Genomic DNA, 27,181 nt, shown 5'->3' on the forward strand with positions numbered 1-27,181 from the left:
AAAGTCAAGTAATTTTTTCGGCCGAAATTTCTTACCAGAAGCATTTGAGTGATCATTTTTTTTTTCCGATTTGGCATTGAGGCCAGATGACAACTACTCTCTTTCTGAGCTCTATTTATCGTCAGATATAGATTTTTTTTATTTATATTTCCTAGACGAGTTTCTGAACAAAGACAAGCATTTAATAACAACACAAAATTTCTATTTTTGAAACAGAAATTCATCTGATAATAACAAAAATACTATGATTGGACAATCGACGGGCGGCGACCGGCAGCCGGGGGACTGGAGATCGGCGAATGGCGAACTGCGAACGACTCAAGACTCGGCTCAAGAGTGGCACGTCTCAACAAACTCGGCGGCTCAGCTAAATGAGCCGAGAGAATTTTGAGGATGATTTTGACGGCGCACAGACAGACAATCATTTCAGGTCATTTTCCCGCGAAACTTGTGATAGAGACCCAACGCGATTTGCGCATATAAAAAAGACCATAGTTTTTAGTGGGACGTAGTAATAATTCCCCATGTCGCCAAGTGAGATCATGACGTGGAACGCACTTCCCTCTTTGCAAATTTTTTTCTCTTTCCTTGGACCGTCTAGAAACAGAGATTTTTTTGTGCATATTTGTCCGAATACTTGATAAGTAATCGATAAAGAAATTGATCACAAATCGAACTTGTTTTCTCAATCAAATATGATTTGTAGGTCTTTTTACTGACTCCTTTGTCTCTAACGTGAGAATCTAACGTCTTCCGATAGTCGCTAGATGGCAATAGCTGCCAAGATAATGACCTGAAATTTGCATCCCCGAGCCCCCACGTATCTTATTAATCATCAACCTAATCCAATTAGCCCCACACATTACTAAAATACTATGTTTTCATCCCAATTTGTCAAACTTGGTTTCCTAAATGTACCCTTGAGACCGAATGAAGACCCCAAGTAGTGCTCAACTAAGACTTTGAAGTCGCTCCTATTCGAGAAAAAGAGATGAGCCAAACTTGCCTCGCCGCTGGAATTTGCCCCTCGTTTTCTTCCTTCTTTCATATTTTCTTATCCGCCTTTTTTTTTTTGGCTGGTGGATACTTTCTTTTGCCTTCCACTTGATTTGCTCCTAACTGTAATGTCCCCATTCCAACCACCTACCGCACCTATGCTTGGATTTGGAAGAATTCAACCGGTTTTCTTAGTGTTTATCCGAGGAACAATGGTATGCATCTTCTTTATGACTTTGTGGTGGCTAGGGTTGCAAATTGAACCGAGAGTTATCACAAGGAACAGGACATAAGTTATGGTTTGACTTGTAATAAGTTGTAACCATCAATTTGAACCATAATATAGAGTGAGAAGGAGGGAAACTATTTTATGGGTCAACAAAAGGTATATTTCCTATGTGTTTTAGACTGGTTATTTGGAGGCCCCCGAAACATTCTATATACGCCTAATAAACCGGTCAAAGACTTTTGACCGGGCTAACAATGTGGATGTAATCGATGATACTTGAATAGAGTGGATTTTATTTCCTGAGCTAAAGTTCCCTCGCCGTCTCAACCGAATATGGCAATCCCAAAGAGTTATTTTCACTACATTTTTGCGCAAACAAGCAAACCAAAGTGACCAATATACCAAATGCTTTCTCCTATCCATAGCCCAAGAGCAGCTTAACGTCAAAAGCTAATCACAAAGAGGTGGCATCTCATTTTTCGAGTGGGGAAGGGAACATATCAGGTTGAGCACATGAGTTGAGTTGACTCATCAAACAAAATCCATCACAAACCCAGGCTCTAACACTCTTGAATTGCCGTCACAGCTCCTTTTCTTTCATTCTTTGTCAATTAATTAAATCAAATTTCCTTAGAGTCTAGTATATTTATCAAATTTAACCCGAACCGTCAGATCTGATAAAATTCAAGTGAGATATAAAAATTAAATTCCTAAGATAACGAGGCGAATGGATGTTGCCGGGACAACGGGTAGTTGCTTGTCGCTTACCCACATCAACCTGACCTCCACTGTACGGAATGTGCGGACACAGGCGACAGCAAATGCTTGCCATTTTCTGTTTAAGAAAGTTTTGTCCATTAATCGTATACAACACATTGAAAGGAGGAAGAAAGAGGTGCATCTACAAACAGACCGGAAATTTCCTTTGTTCCGACCGACATAGTTGGCCGATGTAGACGAGTTTCGTTTACGTTATTCTCATCATTCAAATCGACGGAGATTGATCGTGATCGTGTGTATCACGAGTTTTTGTCGAGGTACTGAAAGCCAGAGCAATTTTCGTTTGATTAGATCACTTTCCTAGTAATATTCTTATGACTATGATTGTGCCCTTTGCTTGAGCTTGAATGTTGGGATTTGGGGTTCATGATGGGTCTAATTTCGAGAAACTTCATTAGGTTATAACCTCTTCTTCAATTTATCTTTGTTTTTCCTAAGACCGAAGATACCGTCGAACACCACAGATACTCAATGAATTATTCGACTGAGATCGTTTTGGTAAATCGGTTTTCTTTCATTTGTAAAACAAACTGTTGAGATTAAAGATTTTCCTTTCTCATCAGTCGCTTCGTAATTTTCCACTCCTTTCTTTCCAGGTTCGCGTAATCTCTGTATTTCCTTCTTCAATTTATTTTTTGATGTGGCACTATCGAAACGACCGCTTTTCATGTTTGAGTAACCTCTATCGCCGTGTTTATAGCTACGAGGTATTAAAAACAATACAGCAAGGACATATAGAAATTTTTCTTCCCCTGCGGAAAATGGACGGACTTAACAGAAATCCCAAAAAAAATTAACACAATAGCATAGATGGTCATGGTCGAAAAATAATAGACATATAAGTCGTAACCCACCGTTTACCAAGGAACTATGATAAGAAAGAATAATCCATCTATTTACCAAGGAGAAGAAGCACAAACACATGCATATAAAAAAGAATAATCCACCTATTTACATATTCGCGAAAAATGAAAGAATCGATGTAATTTCTAAAAAACGATGGAAAAACCAAAAAAAAATAAAAAAGGAAAAAAGGGATCTCAAAATCCAGCACTCTCTCCATGTAATAGTACAAGCAAATGAAGATCGATCGTTGATGATGATCTCTCAAGCTTGCTGGCATCCGTTGTGGCTCGTCTTTGAACTGGAAGCAAGCTTCGCCAAGAACGTGGGATTCTCATGCCCGGGCATTATGACCACGATCTTGGGCACATTGTCCTCTAGTTCAATCTTCGCTGGCTTGTCATCATCGTTACTCGGCGCAGCTTGATCTTCGGGATCGCGACTCGGGTCGGTTGACGTCGAGGGCGTCTGGTAGGAGCAAGCGAGGACGACCAATGCGACCGCGATGAGGCCCAGCATGAGAGTCAATCCTCCAAACAGGTATGGGATTGGCGAGTTCCACTTCCAGAAACCGCCATCCACGGCAGCGGAGGCGGAGCTCATCTTTGATGAAGTTGGGGGGTAAACGGTCTTACCCTTTGCGAAGCGAGAGAGAGGGAGAAGCTCTCAGCCTTGTTTTGCTTTCTCAAGTTGGTCTTTTGGGCTCTGGTCTTGTCAGTGCAATATGATCAGGGTGGTGTATACTTGGGCACTAGGATATAAATAGAGAGACCCTTGCCATGAGTTAATAACGTGTTATCCGATGACAAACAGGATTTGTTCTGATCATTTAGTCTCCGCCTGTTTCGCGAAAAATTAATGATCTAAAAAAATATTTTTAAAAAGTTGCTTATAATATTCGAAATAATAAATCAATGAAAAATGTTTTAATTATCAATGACAATTTATGTCTAAATGTTCATTGATGATGGAATTATTTATTTTTTTATTAGTTAAATTTCGTAAATGGAAAAGATGAACAGCGTTTGTTGGATTAGGAGGAAGAAGGTGCAGAGGAAGTTTGGGAAAGGGAGATTCGGTTTCCCGTGTGCTTTGCTGGTACGCATGGCGCTCGACACTGAGCCTTGTCGTTTCTCTTTTCTCTATTTTTTTTGTCAATTGTCTTCGAAGCTTCCTTCACCTTTTCGAGCGCCCAGTTTTGCCCTCGGGGTTTCCTTGTAGCAAGGATGTACATTGCCAGTCAAATATATACGAAAATTAGATGGCTTGGACCTGATTCTACCGCGGCCACCGCCGCCGCCTTTTGTCCTAGATGCCTTCTACGACCTGGCCATCGGCCTCCATGGACAATGATGCCGCCGATCCCCCTTTGTACTCATCATATGGCTCTCCCGCTTCTCTCTATTTTGCCCCCTCTCCTGTTGCTCAACTCCTCACCCCGGGGGCCGATGTCTATCGTAGACCTCGGAAAGTTCAGCTACGGCTGACGATCCCAATTCAACATTAATTTGAGGTCGAGACTCGAGCCATGCCCGAGCCGAGATCCAAGGTTTAGGCTATTTTGGAGCCTCAAATCTTGAATGGTTTCCTTGTTCCTATTTTTTCCTTTGGCGAAAATGCATGGGCATTGATGTAATTTCACGTGGTGAGAAATTTCATGTTGTTCCATGAGTGAAGGGAAAGGAACCAAAAATGGGAAGGAAAAGTGAGTGAGGGGTGAATATGTGCCGTGGAGCCCTATAGCTTTTTGCTTGTCCAATACCAACATCTCGCCGCCCCCCCCCCCCCCCACAAAATCAAAGCGTGTCCTCTCCGCTCAAGTATTAATTCTCTCGATTTTAATTCATGTTTAATCCATTGATTGGAATGTTAAGCATAACCCCGCCAAACTTTGAGGGGCAGGAGAGATCTAGGTCAAATCCCTCCTCTTTAGAAATTGAAGAAGCGAAGAAAGGTTGAGACTCGGACAGCTAGCTCTGCTATCCCGATCTTAGATTTGAGAGCTTTTCTCTCACAATCTAAAACTAGATCTAGGAGTTTAAATGAATAAGTACTCGCCTTCAATTTTAATGGTGCTCACAGCAACTTTGTTGTCAAATGTATGCTCGTTCAATATGTTTTTCTTAAAAGCTCTAGCGTCTCATACTTGTTAAAGGGCTTGCTTTCACAAATATTAGATTTGAGCTTGTCCAACATGTTTTGTATGCCTCCGTACATTGATGATAGTAAAGACACCGAATCTAGGTGCACACTACCAAAAAGCAAAGTCGTAAGTATAAATAGAGATCTCGGTGTGTGCTCATTACTCAGGATGATGTGTAATTTCATGATTGGCCACCGATCCTTTTGCTTGGATGTAGTTACAAATCTATTCTTGAAGGACAAGCATGTGCATATCTTTGCCGACCATGCTCTGATGATATAATTTGATTTCTGGATTTGCAAAGCCTATGTCAGTTTACTTAAATTGATTGGCCATCATTTAATGCATTTAATTGGCAAAGATGTGCATTAGTAGTATAATAACATAATCTCTCAACTGAAATAAAGCTCTTTGATCCATAAAATGCAAAATTGAAATCTTTGGATTTTCTTCCTCTGAAAAAATGTACAGCTTTTCGTTTATTCTCTTATTTTTTTTTTTTTTTTGTTGCACATATATAATATGCGCTTTTTTTTTTTTCTAGTTTAGAAGGGATTAAATAGTAATAGCTTGAGCAATTATTTCTATTCATAGAAATTGGAAGGGACGATATGATGTTTTCGTATAATTTGAAAGATGCAAATCAAGTAACGAACTTAAATTGCATCTGTCGTATCTTAGTAATGTAGCAATTTAATATTATGCTTTCTTAGATCTTATTTTATGTGTATGAAAAATCTATTGCAATTACATATTCTTTTGTACTATATTACCTAGAAGAAATAATTATTTTTTTTACTACCCTTGCGAATAATACACCTTTGTACATATGACAATCTATCTTATATTCATGAAATCCTCTATTCATTGAATATATATATATATATGGATGAATAATATTTAAGTGGATAACTTATCATAAGACATAATCTTAAAAGCATATATAATTATAGTCTCAAGTCGCGAAGATGAAATTATTTTCTTGCTCAAATGCTAGGTACATATTGAAAAGTATAAGAACAAGAATTACAAAATTACACGTTGATATTTATATCTTTCGTTAGTTATCAAGACACTTCATCGTGTGCATGCTTATTCAAATGTTTGGTATGGAAAAAAATATCTTCAACTCCATGTCTTAGCAAAGGATTTCGCCCCCTCCCCCAACTTGAATCCCAGCTTTGTCATTGCCCAACATTGCAACCAACTGCGCCAGGTTCCATTTACTCACTCATTATCCGATTTGTAGATGGTAAAACACATATACCTTGCACAACTTTCTAGTTAACCGATCAAATGTAGCTAGTAAGGGCGCACATGACAATACTTATGGAGTAGAATTTACGTTCTAGAAAGGCTTCTGGAGCAGAAATCCATTTGGTAATGCAACTTCTAGAGCAAAAATCCATTTCGTTACATAACTTTATTTTTCTAATTCTGAAGCATTTTCTTGCCCTAGAAGTAATTTTGGAGCCACTTGAAGAGTAAAAGAAAAATTTTAGCGCTCTTCAGAAATAGAAAAATCAACTTTTGTCCAAAAGTTGATTTATAGAGCATAAATGCTGCTATGCGCGCCCACATAAAAAACCAGTGATCTCCCACGACAATCAAATCTTTCTTGCTATCTTTGTTACACTCTTGACCAAGTAATATCTACGTTGTATTCTCAAATTGTTTAGTGCCTCCAAACCCCTATATACGAAAAAAGAAATCAAGTGATGTTAGTGTTTTTCCCTTACCTCCATTCTAATTTCAACATCGTTAATCTTTGACAGGACAAAAGAGAGTGCATTTGCAGATGGTCCGCTTAGGCAAGAAAAAATGGTCACATGTGGTCACACAATTCAAAAGTACATGACCTCCTCGTCTTGGCATCAAAAGTCCAACTAATTAGCTGACTCCGTCAACCTTGGCTCTAGGTTGATCCTGCCAAAATTGACGTCGAGTAGACTTCACGGTAAGAAATTATCAATCAGACAAAGAGAATAATCAAAATAAAAAGAGTGGAAGATGAACCTATCCGACGCATGTCCTATGGTTTGTTGAAACTATGATCTCCATGCCCGAGCAACAAGGAAAATTGTTGGCTGAACACCCAGGTTTTGGTCTTGAAAGATGTATTATCCACCAATTTGGATGAGGAAGAACGTCAAGTGGTGGGGTATGCACTAATAGCCCAAAAGCAGCAATTGAGTGGTGGGGGTCCTTTGAGATTAGAAAGTAGATGCAATTTGATTTTGTGTAACCGGGCCTCCCAGCACTAATTCATGCACACACCTTTATGAACCAATTTCACATTTTGAGATCTTCATGATTCAAAAGAAAAAAAGAATCAATGTGTTCTGTAGCATCTAGGTTCCAAAGTTCAAGTGCTCCAAACTGTTAGGATCATCGTACAATCAAAGTGAAAAAAATGAGCAAGAAAGAAAAAAATTGAGACGGGAGATTTTATCATGGTTTACCTTTAAACTAGGGTTATGTCCAGTAGAGTATTCCACTATAATTAACACATTGCATCTCTCATTACATCATTCAATTACAAATGAAAAAAAGTAAATATACCAATAGTTATTCATGAATTCAAGCCCAAACTACTAATAAAAAAATTATATGCTTAAATTGTAAAAGCCTTCAGGCGTCCAGGGGGTGCTGTCCCATTAGCCCTCTCAACGTGAAGCGGAACCCGGGTGCTTTCCTATCATAGAGAAGTATGAACCACACCCCAACATTAACAAACTACCCTATTTTCGATGCATTAGCATGAAAAAAAAAATTGTCTTTAAAAGCTATCTCAACTAACTTTAAGGTAGTGCAGTTTAAGCGCGTATACCACTAAATACACATATTAAGTAATTTTTTTATACAAATGTACACCATACAATCGTGCCGGACAGACGCTCTATTGAATTACATATCTTAGATATCCTTATGCCACTTGCACTGCATGTTATCAACAACTGCACCATCTTCTTAGTTGTTTCGGGAGTCAGAATGAAATCATGAGTGCCAGAAAACGACGATCAACCTCAACTTTTACCTTCATATACACACTTTGCATATTCTACTTTTGAAACCCTACCCTTTGTACCCTAAGTTTCTCTCCTATACATTGCGCATCTTAAAGTTTGGGATTTGAGAAGCAGATATTGTAATAGTATAATAGTACAACATCAACCGCGAATAATATGAAAGGCAAAAAACATTTAGCAATAATGGTAAGACCAAATCTGATCTTATGCCTAACATTTTACACCGTCATGCCAGCAAGACCCTTAGGCTGCGTTTGGTCGTAGGGATTTCTGGTCGGGATAGGATTGGATAGGATAGGATAAGAAATCTAAGAATTTGGCCATATCCTATCCATCATTTGGTGAACAACGGATTTAAAGTTAGATATTCTCATATCCTATCTTATCTTGTATTTGGTAGAAAGCGTATATCAATATAAATGACATATATGCCCTATGTGATGCTATGAAATATTCCGATCTTATTACTATAAAAATAATGTTCTCATACACACACAAAAAAACTTGAAAATGTACACATTTTATTAGATTTTCAAACCTCTTTGCAAAAAAAAATAAATAAAATGAAAATAGAAACAAATGAGACAAGAAAGTTAGCTTTTATATGACGGATAAGAGAAATCCTATCCGACCTTATCTTACCCCCTACCCTAGGATTTTTTTATCCGGGTTATATCTCCCTATATCCGACATTATATTATCCGGGACACCTACCAAACACGGGATAGGATAAAACATATCCTATCCCGAGTTTTATACGGACGACCAAACGCACCCTTAAAGTTTTGTAAACTTAACACTGCACATCGTTTCTCTTACCTTTTATAGCAGGATGCAAAATGTAGGTTTTGCCGACAATAGGATATGCAAAATAATTTTTGTTCAAATTTAAAGATTGCGGAGAAAGTTTATGACAATTTTGTCAATTGACATCAGAATTTTCATATTTTCATAATGATATTCCTCATTACACTTGGGGAAACCGTAAGTCCATTAGATAACAATGAGAGATCAATATAATTAGCCCAAATACGAACCACTAGCATGTACTTAGTTGGGCATATTTCACTCAAAAAATTTAATCCAACGAATTATGAGCTCCTATGATGCGATAGCTACTTCAATTAATTAACCCTAATATGGTGCGCGGAATTTGGTGGACATCCATATCTCAAGTTGGTATGTCAATATGTCTATTTGAATTGACACTTATCCACTTTTGTATCTCATAGTAAAAGGCAACATATGACCCTTCCGAGATTTGAATGGCCACATGAAGATACCAAATCCAGGTGAGCCCTAGCAGTTGACCTTAAGTCGTTTTGAATCATACCTTTTTTTTTTCCTTTTGTGGGGCCAAATGGTTATGGATAAAATCTGTTGGCTGTATATGAGTTTTGTTTACAAAATAATTGAGACTTATTTTGGTTTGGTTTACTTATGTTTTCATCCATCTATTTAAGTCCAAAAATGATTTTGTCTCACTTCTACATCTCCAGTTTAGTCTTAAAGAGAGAAAAGAAAAATTAGCCAAGAAAATGGATAAGAAGGTTAATACCCACTTGGTGAAATTCTCTTCAGCGTTCGCACAGTGAAATTCCTTAATTACCCAAATGTTGCAACAATAACTTCATCGTTTCTCTCACTTTCTTTCTCGAAATCTTGAGTAAATGGTGGATTTTACTTAGTGAAATTGTACCGAAATGTTTCCATATTTGTTTTAGATCTAGCATGTAATAAGTTGGTCTGTCACATGTTTGAGGTTAAACTAAACTCAAAATACCAATGTTAGCAGAAAAAGAAAGAAAAAAGAATTGGCAAAATAATGGGAAATGCAAATCATTTTAGGCAATCTTAGTGTTCTTGAAAATTAAGAGAGTATACTTATCACATGTTTGTATTAAATCGACTCAGTTAATGCTTAAGCGCATTTGTTAACTCGAACGTTATAGGAAAATGGAACATGACGGATCGGGATTGTGCACATCAATAACGGCCCGCCCTTGACCACATGAATTTATTCGGAACCGGGAGACTTGTACAACCAGTGGCAATCTTTTTAAAATCTGTAACGGATTATCCTATACTGTGCAAGTGACAAGCCTTTACGACCACAAGATTTTAAAATGTATGGGGGAACATTTAGGCAAACGGTTCCAAAATTATTCATTTCAATTACACTTTTAATGTATTGGACAACAAAAAACAATTAAACTTATAATGTACGAAAATAATTCATGCACCGTCAAAATTAGGACTAACTTACTCTTTTTTTTATTGGGATGATAGTGTTTTTCCTTTTTTAAAGTAGGATTCTGTTTTAATTAAATAATATCTTATATCCTATTGGTTTAATCAATGAGTGTCTCAAAATACTTGCTAAATGTCTATTTGTTTTAGATCGAAAAGGTATTTGACACCATGAAGAAAAATATATTGAACTTTCAACATTATTCAATACATTCCACTTTACATATTCACATTTGCACTTTCTCGATGGTTCATACGTTTATGGTTGGATTAAACTCAAAACACAAATGCTAAAAGTAAAGAATTGGCAAAAGAATGGGCAATACAAAACATTTTAGTCACGCCGTTCATGTTTTCGAAAAAATAATTCTACTTATCACATGTTTGCACTAAACCGACCCAGTTAATGCTTAAGCGCATTTGTTAACTCGAGCCTCGTTAGTTAGCTAAATCCATGTTCGGCAGGTTTTTTTTTTTTGGTCAGATGCTGATGATAATTTATTTTTTCTTTCCTTTTTCTTTAATAAATCATAAAGGTTTGAAGTAATTTTTGGTGAATTATAATGCGGGCCGGGTCCAGTTACAAGACTCGATTTTATTGACTCTCAACATTGAGCCTTGACGTGGGACGCCCAATTTGGGCTGGGCCCGGCCCATAATTTCGAGCTATGTTGTCCTTTACCATCAGGTCCTCTTCCACTTTCCCAACCCTGTTTATTCTCTCTTTTCTCCACTTGAACAAGCGAAGGATTATAATTCAAAAATGTTCAAAAAGACAGGCGACGAATCCTCTGACGGTACTTTGAAGGCTTTTCTGTTTCTATAGTCAATTTGATGTGAATCGCGCCACAGGCGGTCAAATGATTTTTGAAAACCAACGTGTCGATATGACTTGTTGCTGTGACAAGCGCAATTGTCTGAATTTCGAGTTCCTCGTTATTCTTTGTACCGTGTTGCCAATTGTCTGTAAGTCAGTGGGCTAACCCACTAAGCACCTAAATAACATCTAATCTCCACTCCAAAGCTATCCACCGAAGGATCAATCATCACTAGTCAATATTTAGAGCAATCTATGATCAATTCGATTGCAAACAAAGTCAATTAAGCATGCATTTAGGCTAATTAGCCTTACAAACCACGAGATCAATTAGTTGACTAAAAGGTCAACTTCTCTGTTTTACCCCAGATTCCGAGCTTCTAGGTTTTGATCCAATTGAAAGCCATGACGAGTTCCAAATCAAGTAATTCCATTTGCCAACTAAATCTTAGGATGTCCACTTAAAATTTCATTTAGATCACTTTTCCTAATTGTGGCCCAATTAATATAGAAAAATCAATTAAACCCGACTACTCCTGATCATGCCCTATTCCGACCAGACTCTTTCAAAATTAGAAGAACGAATTGCACGAAAATAAAAGTTAGATCGCACAATTTCTGAAATTTAGAGAACTGAAGTTGCACTTTAACCCTTCAAAAATTTCATTCTTCCTCTGAACTCTGCTCCTCCTTTCATCTACATAGCATTCTGTTAAGATGTATATGGGCTCAATACCATGACCATCACAATAAGATACAAAATTATGGTTTTCAAATTCTCCCCATGACCTACCTTTTATGCAAGAAATTAAAAGCTCTTTTTCTTTTTGAATCCCTTTTGCAAGCTTTGTGAAAGCATGAAATACATCATTCTTATTAGCTATATAGAATAGTCATTTACAACAGGTCAATATTTCTTGCCATCAACACTCTGTATCCTTGAGATAATTATCTAATTAGTTCAAAACATTTGCACAAAAATTTCAATATAATCCTTCCGGCCAATTGCCACTGGATATAGCTGAGGCGGCATTCGGTCATCTTTCAAAGCAAGCTAATGTGGACAATTTGTGGAACGTCAGCAATTTTTTGCGACAATTGGCCGAAAAGACTATATTGGAATTTTACGCATAGGTTTAGAATTACATTGTCAAAAGTTTAGGACTAAAATAGCATCCGCTCAACAAGTTATGAGTAAGTTGTTAATTCCCCTGTATTTAGGCCCGTCAAACGAGTGGGTTGAATCGGGTCGAAAACGGACCGTCTCAAATTAATCATTTAATCCGTTTTTACCCAATTCTAGACAATCTAACTTGGTTGGGCTTTTTTCTCTTTCCCTCTTCCCCTGCCCCTCCCCCCCCCCCACGTAGGGTTTCCGCCACCACTGCTGTAAAGTCCGAGGGAGAGAGAGGAACCTTTTTTTCTCTCCCTTCCCCTTCTCTCTCTCCCTCTTCCCCTCTCCCATCGTTTCTATCTTTCTGCTGTTGATCTTTCCCTTTTCTCTCCCACTATGTTTTGAAAGTTTGCGTGTGAATAACTTTTTGCGGCTAATCTTGGATGAACGTGGAGATCAATTCGGCCATTCGTCCGGTCGATAGCCACCAACGAGAATGTTCATGACGTGGCAACATAAACTCTCCAAGATTATGCAGCTCTGCTCTTCCGGTTTATATTTAGATCTAGATCCAGGAATTTTACTCTCCCGAACTAGATCAAAATATAGGTCTGGAAGTTCCTTATAGTTATACTTGATCTGTGCTTTTTCACATACTAAAATTGGTGTTAATGCTCGGTGATGGTAATGAAGACATCGAACCTAAACGCATGCCGCAAGCTATTGCATTTGATGTAAGAGTTCTTGATGTCTGCTAGTGATTGGCCGTTGAAATTTTATGGTGACAAATCTATTCTTGGAAGATGAAAGTGTATTTCTAGTTGTAGAACATGCTTTGTAATTTGCTTTCTGTTATTTGATTTTTCTGCGATTATTTGGGAGCTTGAACGTATTATATGAGTCTCTCAAATATTATCTTGATTAATGAATAGAATCTTTCTTCGACTAAAAAGAAATCCGTTTTCACCCATTTACATTCAAGGCAAATGTAATGACCAATACCTAATTTGCAATCCATTTTTAGCAAATTTTTATGCCTTAAATTATTGCCTTTGAAAGATAGATAGCTATGTGGACCGACTCCTCGAGTTAGTGATGGAGTTCAAGGGTCGGGTTATGGATGGGGGCGCGATGGTGGTGGCAAAAGTATGGCTGGGCCATCCATAAATCATGGGACGAGTTCCGGCTTTAGTTTTGGATTAAATATAGACAGGTTACAGGCCATTTATAAATCATGAAACAGGTTCTGACTTTGAGTTGGGTCTTCATCAATCGCATTCGAATTCGAGACATTAATTTCAATAGTTTGTTCGGTGGGCGTACGTCTTTGACACTAAATCCAAACGAATTGCACGCTGAGATAGTGAAGACAGACTATCTGCATCTATTCCTCGGTCACATGAGATTGTACAGAATTAGCATGGAAGCAAAGGGCCATAGACAAACATGGAGTAAAAGGGTATGCCAAAAGCAAATCTCACGCACACCAGCTTGCATTTCGAAAGCCCAGACCCCTGAACTTCCTGCGCTTCGATCCTATCATCATCCCATCGGTAAAACAAGAGATTTTTTTCAAAGAGACCGGGAAATGCCACTACAGAACAGCAGTCACAATCATTCGGGCATGAACGGGAACTTTTGACAACTTTCAATTGAATAATTTTCAGCTCAAACCATGCTATTGAAAACTGTTACTGCCAAAAACCACAAGAAATAGTCTCAGGCACAATCACAAGTCGCAGGGCTAAACAGAGTCCGAGAACTCCAGAAATGTAAAATTACGCATCTCGGATGAGAACCACCGTCAAATGGAGAGTGAATTAGAATTGATTCGCAATGTCGAAACAGAAGGGCGCGTAAAAGGAAAAGATTTTGACCTAGAAGCGAGGACTAGAGTCGGCGAGGGTGGTGTCGCGAGAGAGTGGCAGAGAGCACCAGAGTGGCCGAGACACCAAGCGTAGCCCTACTTAATAAATGGGTTGGAAATAGGTTCATAACATTATTCCTTTAACCCATTTGTATTGGACTTTTCAAATTTAAGGTGACCCATCTATGATCCATTTCAACGAATTTTGGGTTAATAAATGGTTTGAGACACATTTCGACGGGTCTAGCCTATACCCTTGTATGACCAAAAAAGTTTACATGCAGCATCTGCAAAAAACACTTAGTCTCTGTTTGTTTCGGGGAGAATGAGCCATTTCTGGAAAATATTTACCAAAAAGTCATTTTTTGGTATTTGACTAATAACCTAAAAATGAATAGAAAAATATATTACTCCGTTTGGTATAAAAAAATTACCAAAAAATTATACATTTTAACATGTTTAAAATTTTTATTTTATTTTTTACTTTTCTCTCTTTTTCATTTTCCCTTCTTCCTATGCCAATTGCTAGCCACGCCAATGACCGACGACCAACCACATGTGAGGGACGAGCTCACCCAAGGCCGCCGAGCTTGAGCCTCACTAGATCCGGTGAAGTGGAGCCTCACTTGAGGCTCTCGAGGCTCGAACTTGTAGGCCATGAGTGAGGCCTATGGCTGGCTGCTAGTGGCCAATCAAGGAAAAAGGAAGAAATAAAAAAAGAAATAATAATTGAAAAAGAAAAGGAAAATGAAGGATTGCACGAAGAAGAAGGAGGAAAAATGATTTCCTCTTTTTCCCTCACTTTTTCAAGGTGTTTTTCATTTAAAATGTCTTTTTTTACTAGTTTATTTGCCGTGAACCAAACGCTAAAAAATTCCTAATTTTGTTTTTAAATTTATTTTCCGTGAAATAAATGGAGCCTTGTGTTAGCGGTATAGCGGTCCGCCCTAGGAACCAATCAAGGTTGACACTCTAACATTAGTTGTGGATTAGGTTGTGTCAAAAAATGACATTCGCTATACTTAGGTAGTCATAATGTGTTGTTAGAGACCGCTTATGACTTGTGGGTCAAAAAGAGTTTTGAGCACCTTGCTAATGTTTAGTGAACCAAAGGGGCGCATACAATAGCGAACCGAGTTTATATTTTCTTCGTGCCTTGATCTACTTAAGAAGTAGATTTTAATTTATTCTCATATTATAAATATCTACGCGTTCGTGTATGTTATGAGATAACGATTGAACGCACAATTGGAGATAGACGGTTTAGCGGGCCCGAATCATCCGGCCTCACTTCTTTTATTACGCGTAAATATTGAGGTTATAGATAGACGTAGAAAACCCTAGAGATGTCTATGAGAATAAAAAGAAAATGCAGAGAGAGTCGTTCTCTGGTTTTTAAGATCTTTAAAAGAGTCTCGAAGATCAAAAAGGCAATCAAAGAGGAGGAGCTCCAAGATCAGCACGCTAGCACTTGGATCGTTGGAGACTTCAATTCGTGTGTGTGGATACCGGTAGAGGCGCAACACTTGGGACGCTAATCCAGACACAACCAATCGTCAATTTAACTTCAATCTGCAAAAGGTACGCCTTGAACTTCGATTGATTTCAATATACGCATGGATACCGTTTAGGGTTTCGGTTTAGATTTATATTCTGCTGCGTTGTGACAATCCCGAAACCCCAACAATGGTATCAAAGCAACTTGTGATATATTGAAGTTGAATCGCAAACCCTAATTGTTGATACATATGATGTATGCATGAAGTGATTTTTGATTCGGGTTAGATGAATTGAAAATACGAATTGATATGATCAATTTGAGTAATTTTACATTGAAACAAATTTGAATTTATGCACCGATGTGGATTAATGTGATTGATCCAAAGGCGTTTCTTTAAGAAAGCGGAATTACGAATTCTGTTTAGGGAATTGAGAAGAAATGAAATAGGGATGGCCTTAGGGACGGTTTAATTGAAATTGCCCGCCCTAGCGAGGATAGTTCAAGGGGCTGGTCGGTTTCCTGTGAAAACTGAATTGAGAATTCTGTCTAGGTTTCGAGGGCGCTCGCCCCGAGCCCCCGCAAGGGGCGCTACCCCTTCGAACCCCGCTTGCTAACCGATCGGTGAGACCACCGCAAGGGACTCTGACCCTTGACTCCGCGAGGGGCGCCACCCTCGACCCCCGCAAGGGGGTGCTGCCCCCTTGACCTCTGCATGGAATTGTTTGTTCAATTGTAATTAAACTCATTGATTGATGTATCTTGTTGTGATTAATGATGTTTTGTTTATGTCCATAAGATGCATATATTCATCACTAAATAAATACAAAAGTCCTAAATAAAATTAAGTAATAAAATGATGCATTTCCAATTATACACATGTCAAGACTTGAATCGTCAAAAGATGGGCCTGCTAAAGTAGGGTGTCTTTAATTATTTGAGTAAGATATGATGGATAATGGTTATCCATATGTCAAGATTGGTTTACTTAACGAGGCTATCAAAATAGTTTTGAGCCTTGAGGCATAGAGTTTTGGGATAATACATGAGATGTTAACCCCAAGAACCAAGAGTTGTATTCGATACAATTGACAAAGAGTTGTCTACCAATATAACCGAGTCTTGAGCGGTAAGCCAAAGTTTACTCAAATCTTGGTGAAATATGGATCTTGGTCCACTATACTTATAGGGACACATATTATAAAAGCATAGTGAGGGTTTATTATTAATAATATTAATGAACAATTCACTTTGCATATTTGTTGTAGATAATGGCAAATAACTCTGCATCAAGCTTTTCATCGCGATCCGTCCTTGAGAAGGACAAATTGACTGGTTCAAACTTCTTGGATTGGTATAGAAGCTTGAGAATTGTTCTCAAGCGGGAGAAAAAGGATTATGTTCTGGAGAAACCACTTCCTCAGAAGGCAACTCCTTCCAATGCTTCCCATCTTGAAAGGAATGCTTACCAGAAACATAAAGATGATGCATTGGATGCATCATGTCTAATGTTAGCTACCATGAACTCGGACATTCAGAAGCAATTTGAGAACGTGGATGCCTATGATATGATCATGAACCTGAAAAATTTGTTTCGGGAGCGGGCATGCACCGAAAGGTACCAGACGATAAAGGCTTTAATTGAGTGTAAGCTAGCAAATGGGAGCTCGGTTAGCCCACATGTCATAAAGATGATAGGTTATATTGAAAACCTAGAGCGGCTAGGCTCTCCCATTAGTCAAGAGTTGGCTACCGACATTATTCTTCAATCATTGTCTCATGATTATGACACGTTTGTTATGAACTATAACATGCATAATCTTAATAAGTCTTTGATCGAATCGCATGGGATGCTCAAAACAGCTGAGCAAAACATCAAGAAGGACCCTACCCCTAATGTTCTCATGATTCAAAAGGGGAAAGGCTTTAAGAAGCTAGCTAAGGTCAAGAGTAAGGGCAAGGGCATTAAGCCCAAGCCTAAATCCAAGATCAAATCGAGCCCAACTGCTAATGCCGTTTGCTTCCATTGTGGTGACAATGGACATTGGAAGAGGAACCGTAAGAAATATTTAGAGGATATGAAGAAGAAGAAGAAGAAGGGAAGTGAGACTTCCGCTTCGGGTATTTATGTTATAGAAGTAAATGTTACTACTAGTTCTACTTCATGGGTATTAGATACCGGTTGTGGTACTCACATTTGTTTGAATGTGTAGAAACTAAAACGAAGTAGAACACTCGCAAAAGGTGAAGTGGAACTACGCGTTGGAAATGGAGCAAGAGTTGCTGCATTAGCCGTAGGAACATATGATATAACTTTACCTTCTGGCATGATTTTAGAACTGAATAATTGCTACTATGTACCTGCTATACACAGAAATATTATTTCTGTTTCTTGTTTGGACAAGGAAGGTTTCTGTTTTGATAAAAGAACAATAGTTATTCATTTTATCTTAATGGATTGTTTTATGGTAGCGTCCATATTGTGGATGGGATATATGTTCTAAATCTTGATGTGCCAATCTATAATATATATATATACAAAAAGGTTTAAATCTAATGATTTGAATCCAACCTACCTATGACATTGTCGATTATGCCACATAAACGAGAAACGAATTCACAAGCTCCATAGTGATGGCCTATTAAATTCATTTGATACATGTGAATCTTGTTTAGTTAGAAAAACGACAAAAGCTCCTTTTACTAATCAAAGTGAAAGGGCAAAAGAATTATTGGCCCTTATACATACCGATGTGTGTGGACCACTAAGTTCTACAGCCGGAGGAGGTTATCGTTACTTTATTACATTTATCGATGATTTCAGTAGATATAGATATATTTATTTGATGAAACATAAATCCGAGTCCTTTGAAAAGTTCAAGGAATTTCAGAATGAAGTACAAAATCAACTTGGCAAGAATACCAAGGCTCTTCAATCTGATCGAGGAGGAGAATATCTAAGCCAAGAATTCAATGACCATCTCAAGGAGTGTGGAATTGTTTCACAACTCACTCTCCCTAGAACACCACAGTGGAATGGTGTCTCTGAGAGGAAAAATTGAACTTTGTTAAACATGGTTCGATCAATGATGAGTCATTCGGAACTTCCATTATCTTTCCGGGGATATGCACTCGAGACAATTGCTTTCACATTAAATAGAAGTCCATCAAAAGCAGTAGAGAAAACACCATTTGAGATGTCGACAGGAAAAGTTCCTAGTATGTCTTTTCTAAAGATTTGGGGTTACGAAGCTTATGTAAAACGTTTACTCTCCGATAAACTTGGGCCCAAATTTGATAAATGCTTCTTTGTAAGATATCCTAAGGAAACGAAAGGATATTACTTTTACATCCCATCGGAGAACAAAGTGTTTGTTGCTCGCAATGGTATCTTTTTAGAGAAAGAGTTTCTTACTAAAGGAACCGGTGGGAGTAAGGTAAACCTCAAAGAAGTTATTGTGCCGCAAGATAATGTTCCAGTTCGTGAGGAACCTCAATTAGATCTACAAAGAGTTGTAGAGACTACTTCGGTGACACCTATAGTTCGTAGGTCTAAAAGAACACATCGTGAGCCTATGAGATATGGTTTTCATGTGACAGAACATCGTCATATATTGTTAATAGAAAATGACGAACCTATGACCTATACAGAAGCTATGATGGGCCTTGACTCCGATAAATGGCTTCAAGCCATGAAATCCGAAATGGACTCAATGCATCAAAATAAAGTCTGGACTTTGGTTGATCCATCCGAAGGTGTTAAACCTATAGGGTGCAAGTGGGTTTTCAAGAAGAAAACTGATATGGATGGAAAGGTTCACATCCATAAAGCACGACTGGTAGCTAAAGGTTTCGAACAAATTCATGGTATTGACTATGATGAAACCTATTCACCAGTAGCTATGTTTAAGTCTATTCGGATTGTCCTAGCGTTTGTTACATATTATGACTATGAGATATGGCAAATGGATGTAAAGACATCTTTCCTTAATGGAAACCTAGATGAGGATGTGTATATGACACAACCCGAAGGCTTTACATCACTAGATAACGCTGGAAGATTTGTAAGCTTCAACGTTCTATTTATGGATTGAAGCAGGCATCACGGAGCTGGAATATTCGTTTTGATGAAACTGTCAAAGAGTTTGGCTTCATTAGAAACAAAGAAGAAGCTTGTGTATACAAGAAGTCTAGTGGGAGCGCAATTATATTTCTAGTGTTGTATGTGGATGACATACTACTCATTGGAAATGATATTCCTATGCTTCGATCGGTTAAGACATGGCTAGGAAAATGTTTCCCCATAAAAGACATGGGAGAGGCAAACTATATATTGGGGATCGGGATCTATAGACATAGATCAAAGAAACTTATTGGACTGAGTCAAAGTACATATGTTGACAAAGTCATCAATAGGTTTAATATGCAAGATTCCAAGAAAGGTTTTCTCCCGATGACACATGGCAAAAGTCTTAGCAAGACTCATTGTCCTTCAACACAAGATGAGCGAGACCGCATGAGTAGGATTCCTTATGCATCTGTTGTAGGATCCATCATGTATGTTATATTGTGTACTCGTCCCGATGTTGCTTGTACATTGAGCATGACAAGTAGATACCAGTCGGATCTAGGAGAACCTCACTGGATAGCTGTTAAAAATATCCTTAAGTACTTGAGAAGAACTAAGGATTTATTCTTAGTTTATGGAGGTGAGGAACATATCACTGTAAGTGGTTACACCGACGCTAGTTTCCAAACCGACAAAGATGACTTTCAATCGCAATCGGGATTTGTCTTTTGCGTGAATCGTGGAGCGGTGTGCTGGAAGAGTTCCAAACGTAACATTGTTGCAGATTCTACGACAGAAGTTGAGTATATTGCTGCTCTAGAAGCATCAAAGGAAACTGTTTGGATTCGAAAGTTCATAGAAGAACCGGGAATCAGTCCCACTAGTTCGAATCTAGTAGACCTTTATTGTGACAACAATGGGGCCATAGCTTTGGCTAAAGAGCCTAGGTCTCACCGGAAGACCAAACACATACTCGGAAAGTATCACCTCATTCGAGAATTCATTGATAGAGGCGATGTTAAGATGTGCAAAGTTGCAACGGAGTTGAATGTAGTTGATCCGTTGATGAAGGCTCTTCCACAACCTAAGCATGAGCATCATTGTAACGCTTTAGGCCTTAGACATATTAGTGATTGGTCTTGATGTGAGTGGGAGTATATGTAATATACATTTTCATTGTTCATTAATAAAATATATGTTATATTTGATTTCGATTTAATTTGAGTATATGATTAAATGCGAAATCTTAGTCCCTTGACTATTGAATATCATTAATAGATAATCAAATGTGTGATTTGATCATGAAACTCTATTAATAGAATGGATATTAATATTCTAAATGTCTCTAATCAATTGTCATTGAGCATTGGGACACCAATGGTGTTTGAGACTAGCATGTGAGTCAACCGATGACCAAGTTTCATGGGTCATGAATATAGAGATATAAAGTTGATCACATGAAATACATGTTGGAGAACCCCGTATTGGACAGACCCGCCATGAGAATACTATAAGATTGTTATATAATGTCATCGGTATTTCTCATCACAGCTATAAAGTATAATCCTTTGACCCGAGTCCGCCGTTGTTTCTCGGACGTGGAATTGCATGCTTTAACATTACTAAACGTCGGTTGTAATAGGTGATTATAAAAGTAATGGCTAGGCATGTCATGAATCGTGCTGGGGGATATGAGTAGACAAGATGGGATTTATCCCTCTCATATAACGAGAGTATGATATCTTGGCCTCCCGTAGAGTTGAGATCGTGAAATGCATGGTCATGCTCAAGTGAGTTGAAGAGTCAATTACTTGGTTTGACAGTCTAGCTGCAGTATCGGGAAAATGAGTTTGAGCTATATAAGGATGACACTTGTCCCGCCTTATGCTTAACTCGGACATCAAGTGACAAAGGGACTTAATTTGTAAAGATTGGCTCTAGTGCAAGTGGGAGATTGTTAGCGGTATAGCGGTCTACCCTATGAACCAATCAAGGTTGATACTCTAACATTAGTTGTGGATTAGGTTGTGTCAAAAAATGACATTCGCTATACTTAGGTAGTCATAATGTGTTACTAGAGACCGCTTATGACTTGTGGGTCAAAAAGAGTTTTGAGCACACTGCTAATGTTTAGTGAACCAAAGGGGCGCATACAATAGCGAACCGAGTTTATATTTTCTTTGTGCCTTGATCTACTTAAGAAGTAGATTTTAATTTATTCTCATATTATAAATATCTACGCGATTGTGTATGTTATGAGATAACGATTGAACGCACAATTGGAGATAGACGGTTTAGCGGGCCCAAATCGCCCGGCCCCACTTCTTTTATTACGCGTAAATATTGAGATTATAGATAGACGTAGAAAACCCTAGAGATGTCTATGAGAATAAAAAGAAAACGCAGAGAGAGTCGTTCTACGATATTTGAGACCTTTGAGAGAGTCTCGAAGATCAAAAAGGCAATCAAAGAGAAGGAGCTTCAAGATCCGTAAGCTAGCACTTGGATCGTTGGAAACTTCGGTTCATGTGTGTGGATACCGGTAGAGGCGCAACACTTGGGGCGCTAATCCGGACACAACCGATCGTCAATTTAACTTTGATATGCAAAAGGTACGCCTTGAACTTCGATTGATTTCAATATACGCATGGATCTTGTTACCTTTCGCTTGCTTGCTCAATGAACATGCATCGCAGCAACTTCCCTTGCCGAACTTGATTTTGTCAAGACCACGTTCAAAGGTCATTCTGACCAAGAAAAGAGAGGCTCGATGTGTCATGATCTTCATTTTTAAAACTTTTGTCCCACATGAGCTGATAATCCACACTCACGTCAGAATTTTGTTTTATAAGACGTCATACTCTTGTCTGAGTTTGACGAACACTTGAGCTCTCATTAATTGGAATCAAGAAAAGGTCTCATCCTTCGGTATCATGATTAGATCAACCAGGCCGGATCACGAGTTGATAGGGAGAGGTGAAAGATTTCAAAGACATACTCCGGGTCCGGGCATGAAATTTTGGACTTGCATGTTCCTAGTCAACTTGTGCACGGGCAGGCAACGGAGGTAAGATCGACACTATCAGAAATAAAATTTCCCGCCTCCTTAATAATGAATGACCACGGTAGAAGCCAAACGAGGGGGCTAAGAATCTGCATATCGATCCGAGATGACTTGTAAATATTCTTCAGCCAAATCATGTGCCTTATGAAGTTAGAAAAACTTAATTACACAAATTAAAAGTTCAAAAGCCTTGTTAGAGAAAAAAATACGCAACTTCGTAGACAAAAAATGTCACGCCCCGATTCCCAAGCATGTCACAACCCTATCAAACACCTCGGGTCATTTAAAGAGCGACGTCCCAAGCACGTCGTCGACCCATTCATTTTATCTTTTAATTAAGCGCATGCGGAAACGATTCACATCCCTAGACAAACATGACAGCGGGGATAGTCAAAAAGGAAACCAACAATCATCGGACAGCAAAAGCTCATTTTATTTATTTACCGTTAACCTTGGGAAGTACGTATGCATACAAGCCCTACCTCAAGGCCACTTCCTACAACCATCAAAAAGATACCGGGTCGGGGTTAGGGTTAACACTACTCCAAACTACTCCAAAAAGGGATCGACTCCAACGTCCTCCTCGGGACCGGTAGTCTGCCGGGGTCTCGGGGTCCTCGTGCTGGATCGGACTCGGATCCTCCACTTCCCCATTTGGGGTGTCAATGTCCATCGAGTCCCGGATCTGGATCTTCGAGGTCGTGGTCAGAGGTCCGTCAAAATCGCGAATGGGCCCGAAGAGGACCTCACCGTAACCAACTAACCAAACCTTAAAGCGCCGAGGTACCGTGTACCCCCGCCCCTCCCCGACCCAAAGCGTCGTCATGTGGTGCTCCTAAACGGGTTTGACCCTAGGATTGGATGTGACATGACATCGTGGGTCCGATCAAGTGGCACCACATGACGTAACAATTAGCTCGAAGAGGACCTCGCCGTTACAAACGAACCAAACCTTGAAGCGGTGAGGTACCACGAACCTCATCCCTCCTCGACCCAAAGCGTCGTCATGTGGTGCTCCCAAACACGGTTTGACCCTAGGATCGGATGCGACGTAACATCGTAGGTATGATCAAGTGGCACCCCGAACCGAATTGGTCTGGTCTCCATAGCTAAGGTCCCGTAAATAGTTAACAATAACGGGTAAGATATAAAATCTCCGTGAGTCAATGCCCTAAGCTTAAATAGGGTATTGATTCCCTCATGGTGGCCTAAACATGCGGGTTAAAGTCGATAACGGATCAATAGCGTGCGACTTCTGCAACACTCTAGTTACTACGTGATCGGACACTTGACTCAACCAGTCAACCATCAAGCATAAGCACATTTACCTCCTCTTGGCACACACTCTATACGGTGTCCATCGTGGCATTACATATACAACACACAAGTCAAGAAACACAACCAGAACACCAATCACAGTATCGCATGCATAATACATCACACGTGTTTCGGTTATCAACGATTACTCGATCACGGTACAACCCGAAGATTGGCGGTCTTCCGGCATAACCGGGCATTATCCCGCCTCATCGGAACCAATAAGCCATGTGATTCCGAACTCCCCTCGACATAGACATATCGGGCATTCCTGTAATGAGCATTGGCTCGACACAAGTCACGATCACCATCCGTCAAGCCCGGCGACACGGACCGTCGGGTGTCCGATAAGCCGTGTGATTCCGAACTGTCGCCGACACGAATATATCGGGCATCGTCCCTTGGACACCCCGAGATGATGGTATCCATCATGTGACCACACGAGCACACTAGACAATCATGCCAGTTCATATCTTCACAATTAGCCAAATGCAAACATGGTCGTGATCACAATTCAACTTATTACAATTTTTCACACATAAAAATGCAATAAAAAATTCACACGTGATCACAGGAACATACGTTTTTTGTCAAACTTGGTATTCCTTAATTTTGCACCATACTGGATTTTTTGGATACAAAAACATGACAGTTTGACATCACCGCATAGTACGTCATTAATCATGTGTCCAAAAATTAATTTTTCAGTATAGCAAATTTCATCTCAAAATAGGTGATTGTTTTCATGTCAATATTTACATTCAAGGACACAAAATAATCACCAAATCATCACCAAATAATAATAATAATATTTAATCCAACCTTGGTTAATTAACCCAATCGTGATTAATTAGAGTAACTACGGCTAATTAACACAACCATGATTAATTAAAGTAACTACGGTTAATTAACCTAATCAATGTTAATTTAAACCAACCACGATTAACATATTCTAACCACAGTTAACAATAACTAAACTAATCTCTAAACGCAATTAACAACCTAATCAAGGATTAGGAGGTTAACTCACAAACTAACGATTACGGCGATGATGGTGGGCAACACGAGCGGCGCGGCTATGACACGGGCGGTATATGGGCGGCTCGGTTCGGTGGCGCGTGGCTACGGCGACAACGACACGGCTCGATTGCATGGCGTAAGGCATGGCTTGGTTGGGCAACACGGGCTGCGGTTAGGCTCGGGTGGTGCGACGGTGGCTACGGCGGCGGCAGTGACGGTGGACGATGGTAACATTAGTGGGGTGGCTCGGCTCAAGGTGGCACAGCGACAACAACCCTTGGTAGCCGGCGATTTGTGGCAGCACGATGAGGAACGACGGTGAATGGTGGAGCTTGGAGGGGGCGGTAAAAAATAGAGGTGGGAGAAGGAGAGGGTCGCCCGGAGAGAGAGAGAGAGAGAGAGAGAGAGGAAGAAGAAGAAGAAGAAGTGGTGGGACCCAAATTCATAAATTCTCATATTGACTTTTCGTCTTATTGTCATAAATGCTAGAGGCAAAAGGGTAAGTTTACAAGTGAGGGTAAGTTAGTCATTTTACAACAATAATTGAGGGCAAAGTGGTAATTTAACACCAAGGGTAAAATTGTAATTTTACAAATGGGTAGAATTGTAATTTTAAGGAAAGGGCAAATTTGTAAATTTAAATTTAGGGGCAACATGGTAAATTTACTACTCAAATTTGGCTAGGGTTAGGCTCGGGCACGAATGTCTCGATGCTTCGATTCGACCGCTCGATTATTCCGGCTTGATTTTCCTTGTCCTTTTCAATTCGATAAATCAACGTCCAACGATTGTCCCTTAATTATCGAAAATCCAATATTAGTTACCAGACCGGAATTCGTGATTAACATCCATCGAATTCTGTCGTCTTACAAACGTCGAAAATTTCGGAACGTCACAACTCTCCCCTCTTTAAGGGAATTTCATCCCCGAAATTACACCATTACGTATCCTCAAACGGATAAGTGTACTAACGTTTCATAACATCCTCACTTTCCCACATCGCTCCCCTTGTTCCATGGCGTTGCCAAATCACCTTAACCAAGGGAATCATCTTATCGCGAAGCACTTGCTCTTTCCCGTCCTCAATCCTCATTAGTCGTTCCACGTACGATACTCGCTCATCCAATTCAATCTCCTTGAAGTTCAACACGTGAGCCGGATCATGCTCATACTTCCTCAGCATCAATACATGGAAGACGTTATGCACTTGAGCAAGTCTCGGCGGCAACGCGAGACAATAAGCCAAATTTCTTATTCGTTCTAGAATCTCAAACGGTCCAACATACCTCGGACTTAGCTTTCCTTTCTTACTAAATCGAGATGTCCCTCGCATAAGTGACACTTTAAGAAAAACGTGATCACCCACTTGGAACTCCAAAGGCCTGCGCCTCTTATCAACATAACTTTTTTGATGGCTCGGGGCTGTCTTAAGTCTTTTTCTAATGACCTTGACAGCATCCAATGATTGTTGCACCAATTCAAGGCCCGTGATCTTCCTTTCGCCAACTTCGTTCCAACAAACCGGAGTTTTACAAGCCCTACCATAGAATTGTGCCATTTTAATACTTTGCTGATAACTATTGTTGTAGGAAACTCAACCAAAAAAAGTTGTTCCTCCCAACTTCCTTTGAAATCCAACACACATGCCCGCAACATATCCTTGAGCGTTTGAACAGTCCTTTCCAACTAGCCATTAGTCTATGGATGATAGGCCATGCTAAACTGCAGCTTCATCCCCAACGCAATCTGCAAGCTTTTTCAAAAGGTAGCGGTGAACTTGGGATCATGATCCGATGTGATCGTCACCGACACTCCATGAAGACGCACTATCTATCGCACGTATAATTCAGTATACCTAGCCAATGTGAAGTCCTTTCGTACGGCGATGAAATGCGTAGATTTCGTCGATCTATCAATCACGACCCAAATTGAATAATTGTCTCGCCGACTCCTTGGCAACCCGATCGGAAAATCCATTGTGATATGCTCCCATTTCCACTCTAGAATCTCGAGTGGTTGCAGTAATCCACCAGGCTTACGATACTGCGATTTCACTTATTGGCATGTTAAGCACTTCGCCACGTGCTTAGCTATATCAGCTTTTATGCCATTCCACCAGTAGTATTGCCTTAAGTTCTAGTATAT

At 39.4% G+C, this 27,181-nt stretch overlaps 1 protein-coding gene across 1 annotated transcript; it reads right to left on the reverse strand.

Annotated features, from left to right (window-relative positions):
- Positions 1–2,843: 2,843 nt before the first annotated feature.
- On the reverse strand, positions 2,844–3,579 carry LOC115755537 (protein GLUTAMINE DUMPER 2-like). The gene has a single exon (XM_030694977.2). It carries the CDS (start codon positions 3,449–3,451, stop codon positions 3,113–3,115), a length of 339 nt encoding a protein of 112 aa, XP_030550837.1. The 5' UTR covers positions 3,452–3,579; the 3' UTR covers positions 2,844–3,112.
- Between the last annotated feature and the right edge of the window lie 23,602 nt (positions 3,580–27,181).

The sequence above is a fragment of the Rhodamnia argentea genome, chromosome 8 (genome assembly GCF_020921035.1).
Source record: "Rhodamnia argentea isolate NSW1041297 chromosome 8, ASM2092103v1, whole genome shotgun sequence".
In the NCBI taxonomy this organism is placed as follows: domain Eukaryota; kingdom Viridiplantae; phylum Streptophyta; class Magnoliopsida; order Myrtales; family Myrtaceae; genus Rhodamnia; species Rhodamnia argentea.

What these genes read in the sequence shown, in the direction of transcription:
- LOC115755537 (XM_030694977.2), bottom strand. Translation starts at nt 3,451, where the DNA reads ATGAGCTCCGCCTCCGCTGCCGTGGATGGCGGTTTCTGGAAGTGGAAC.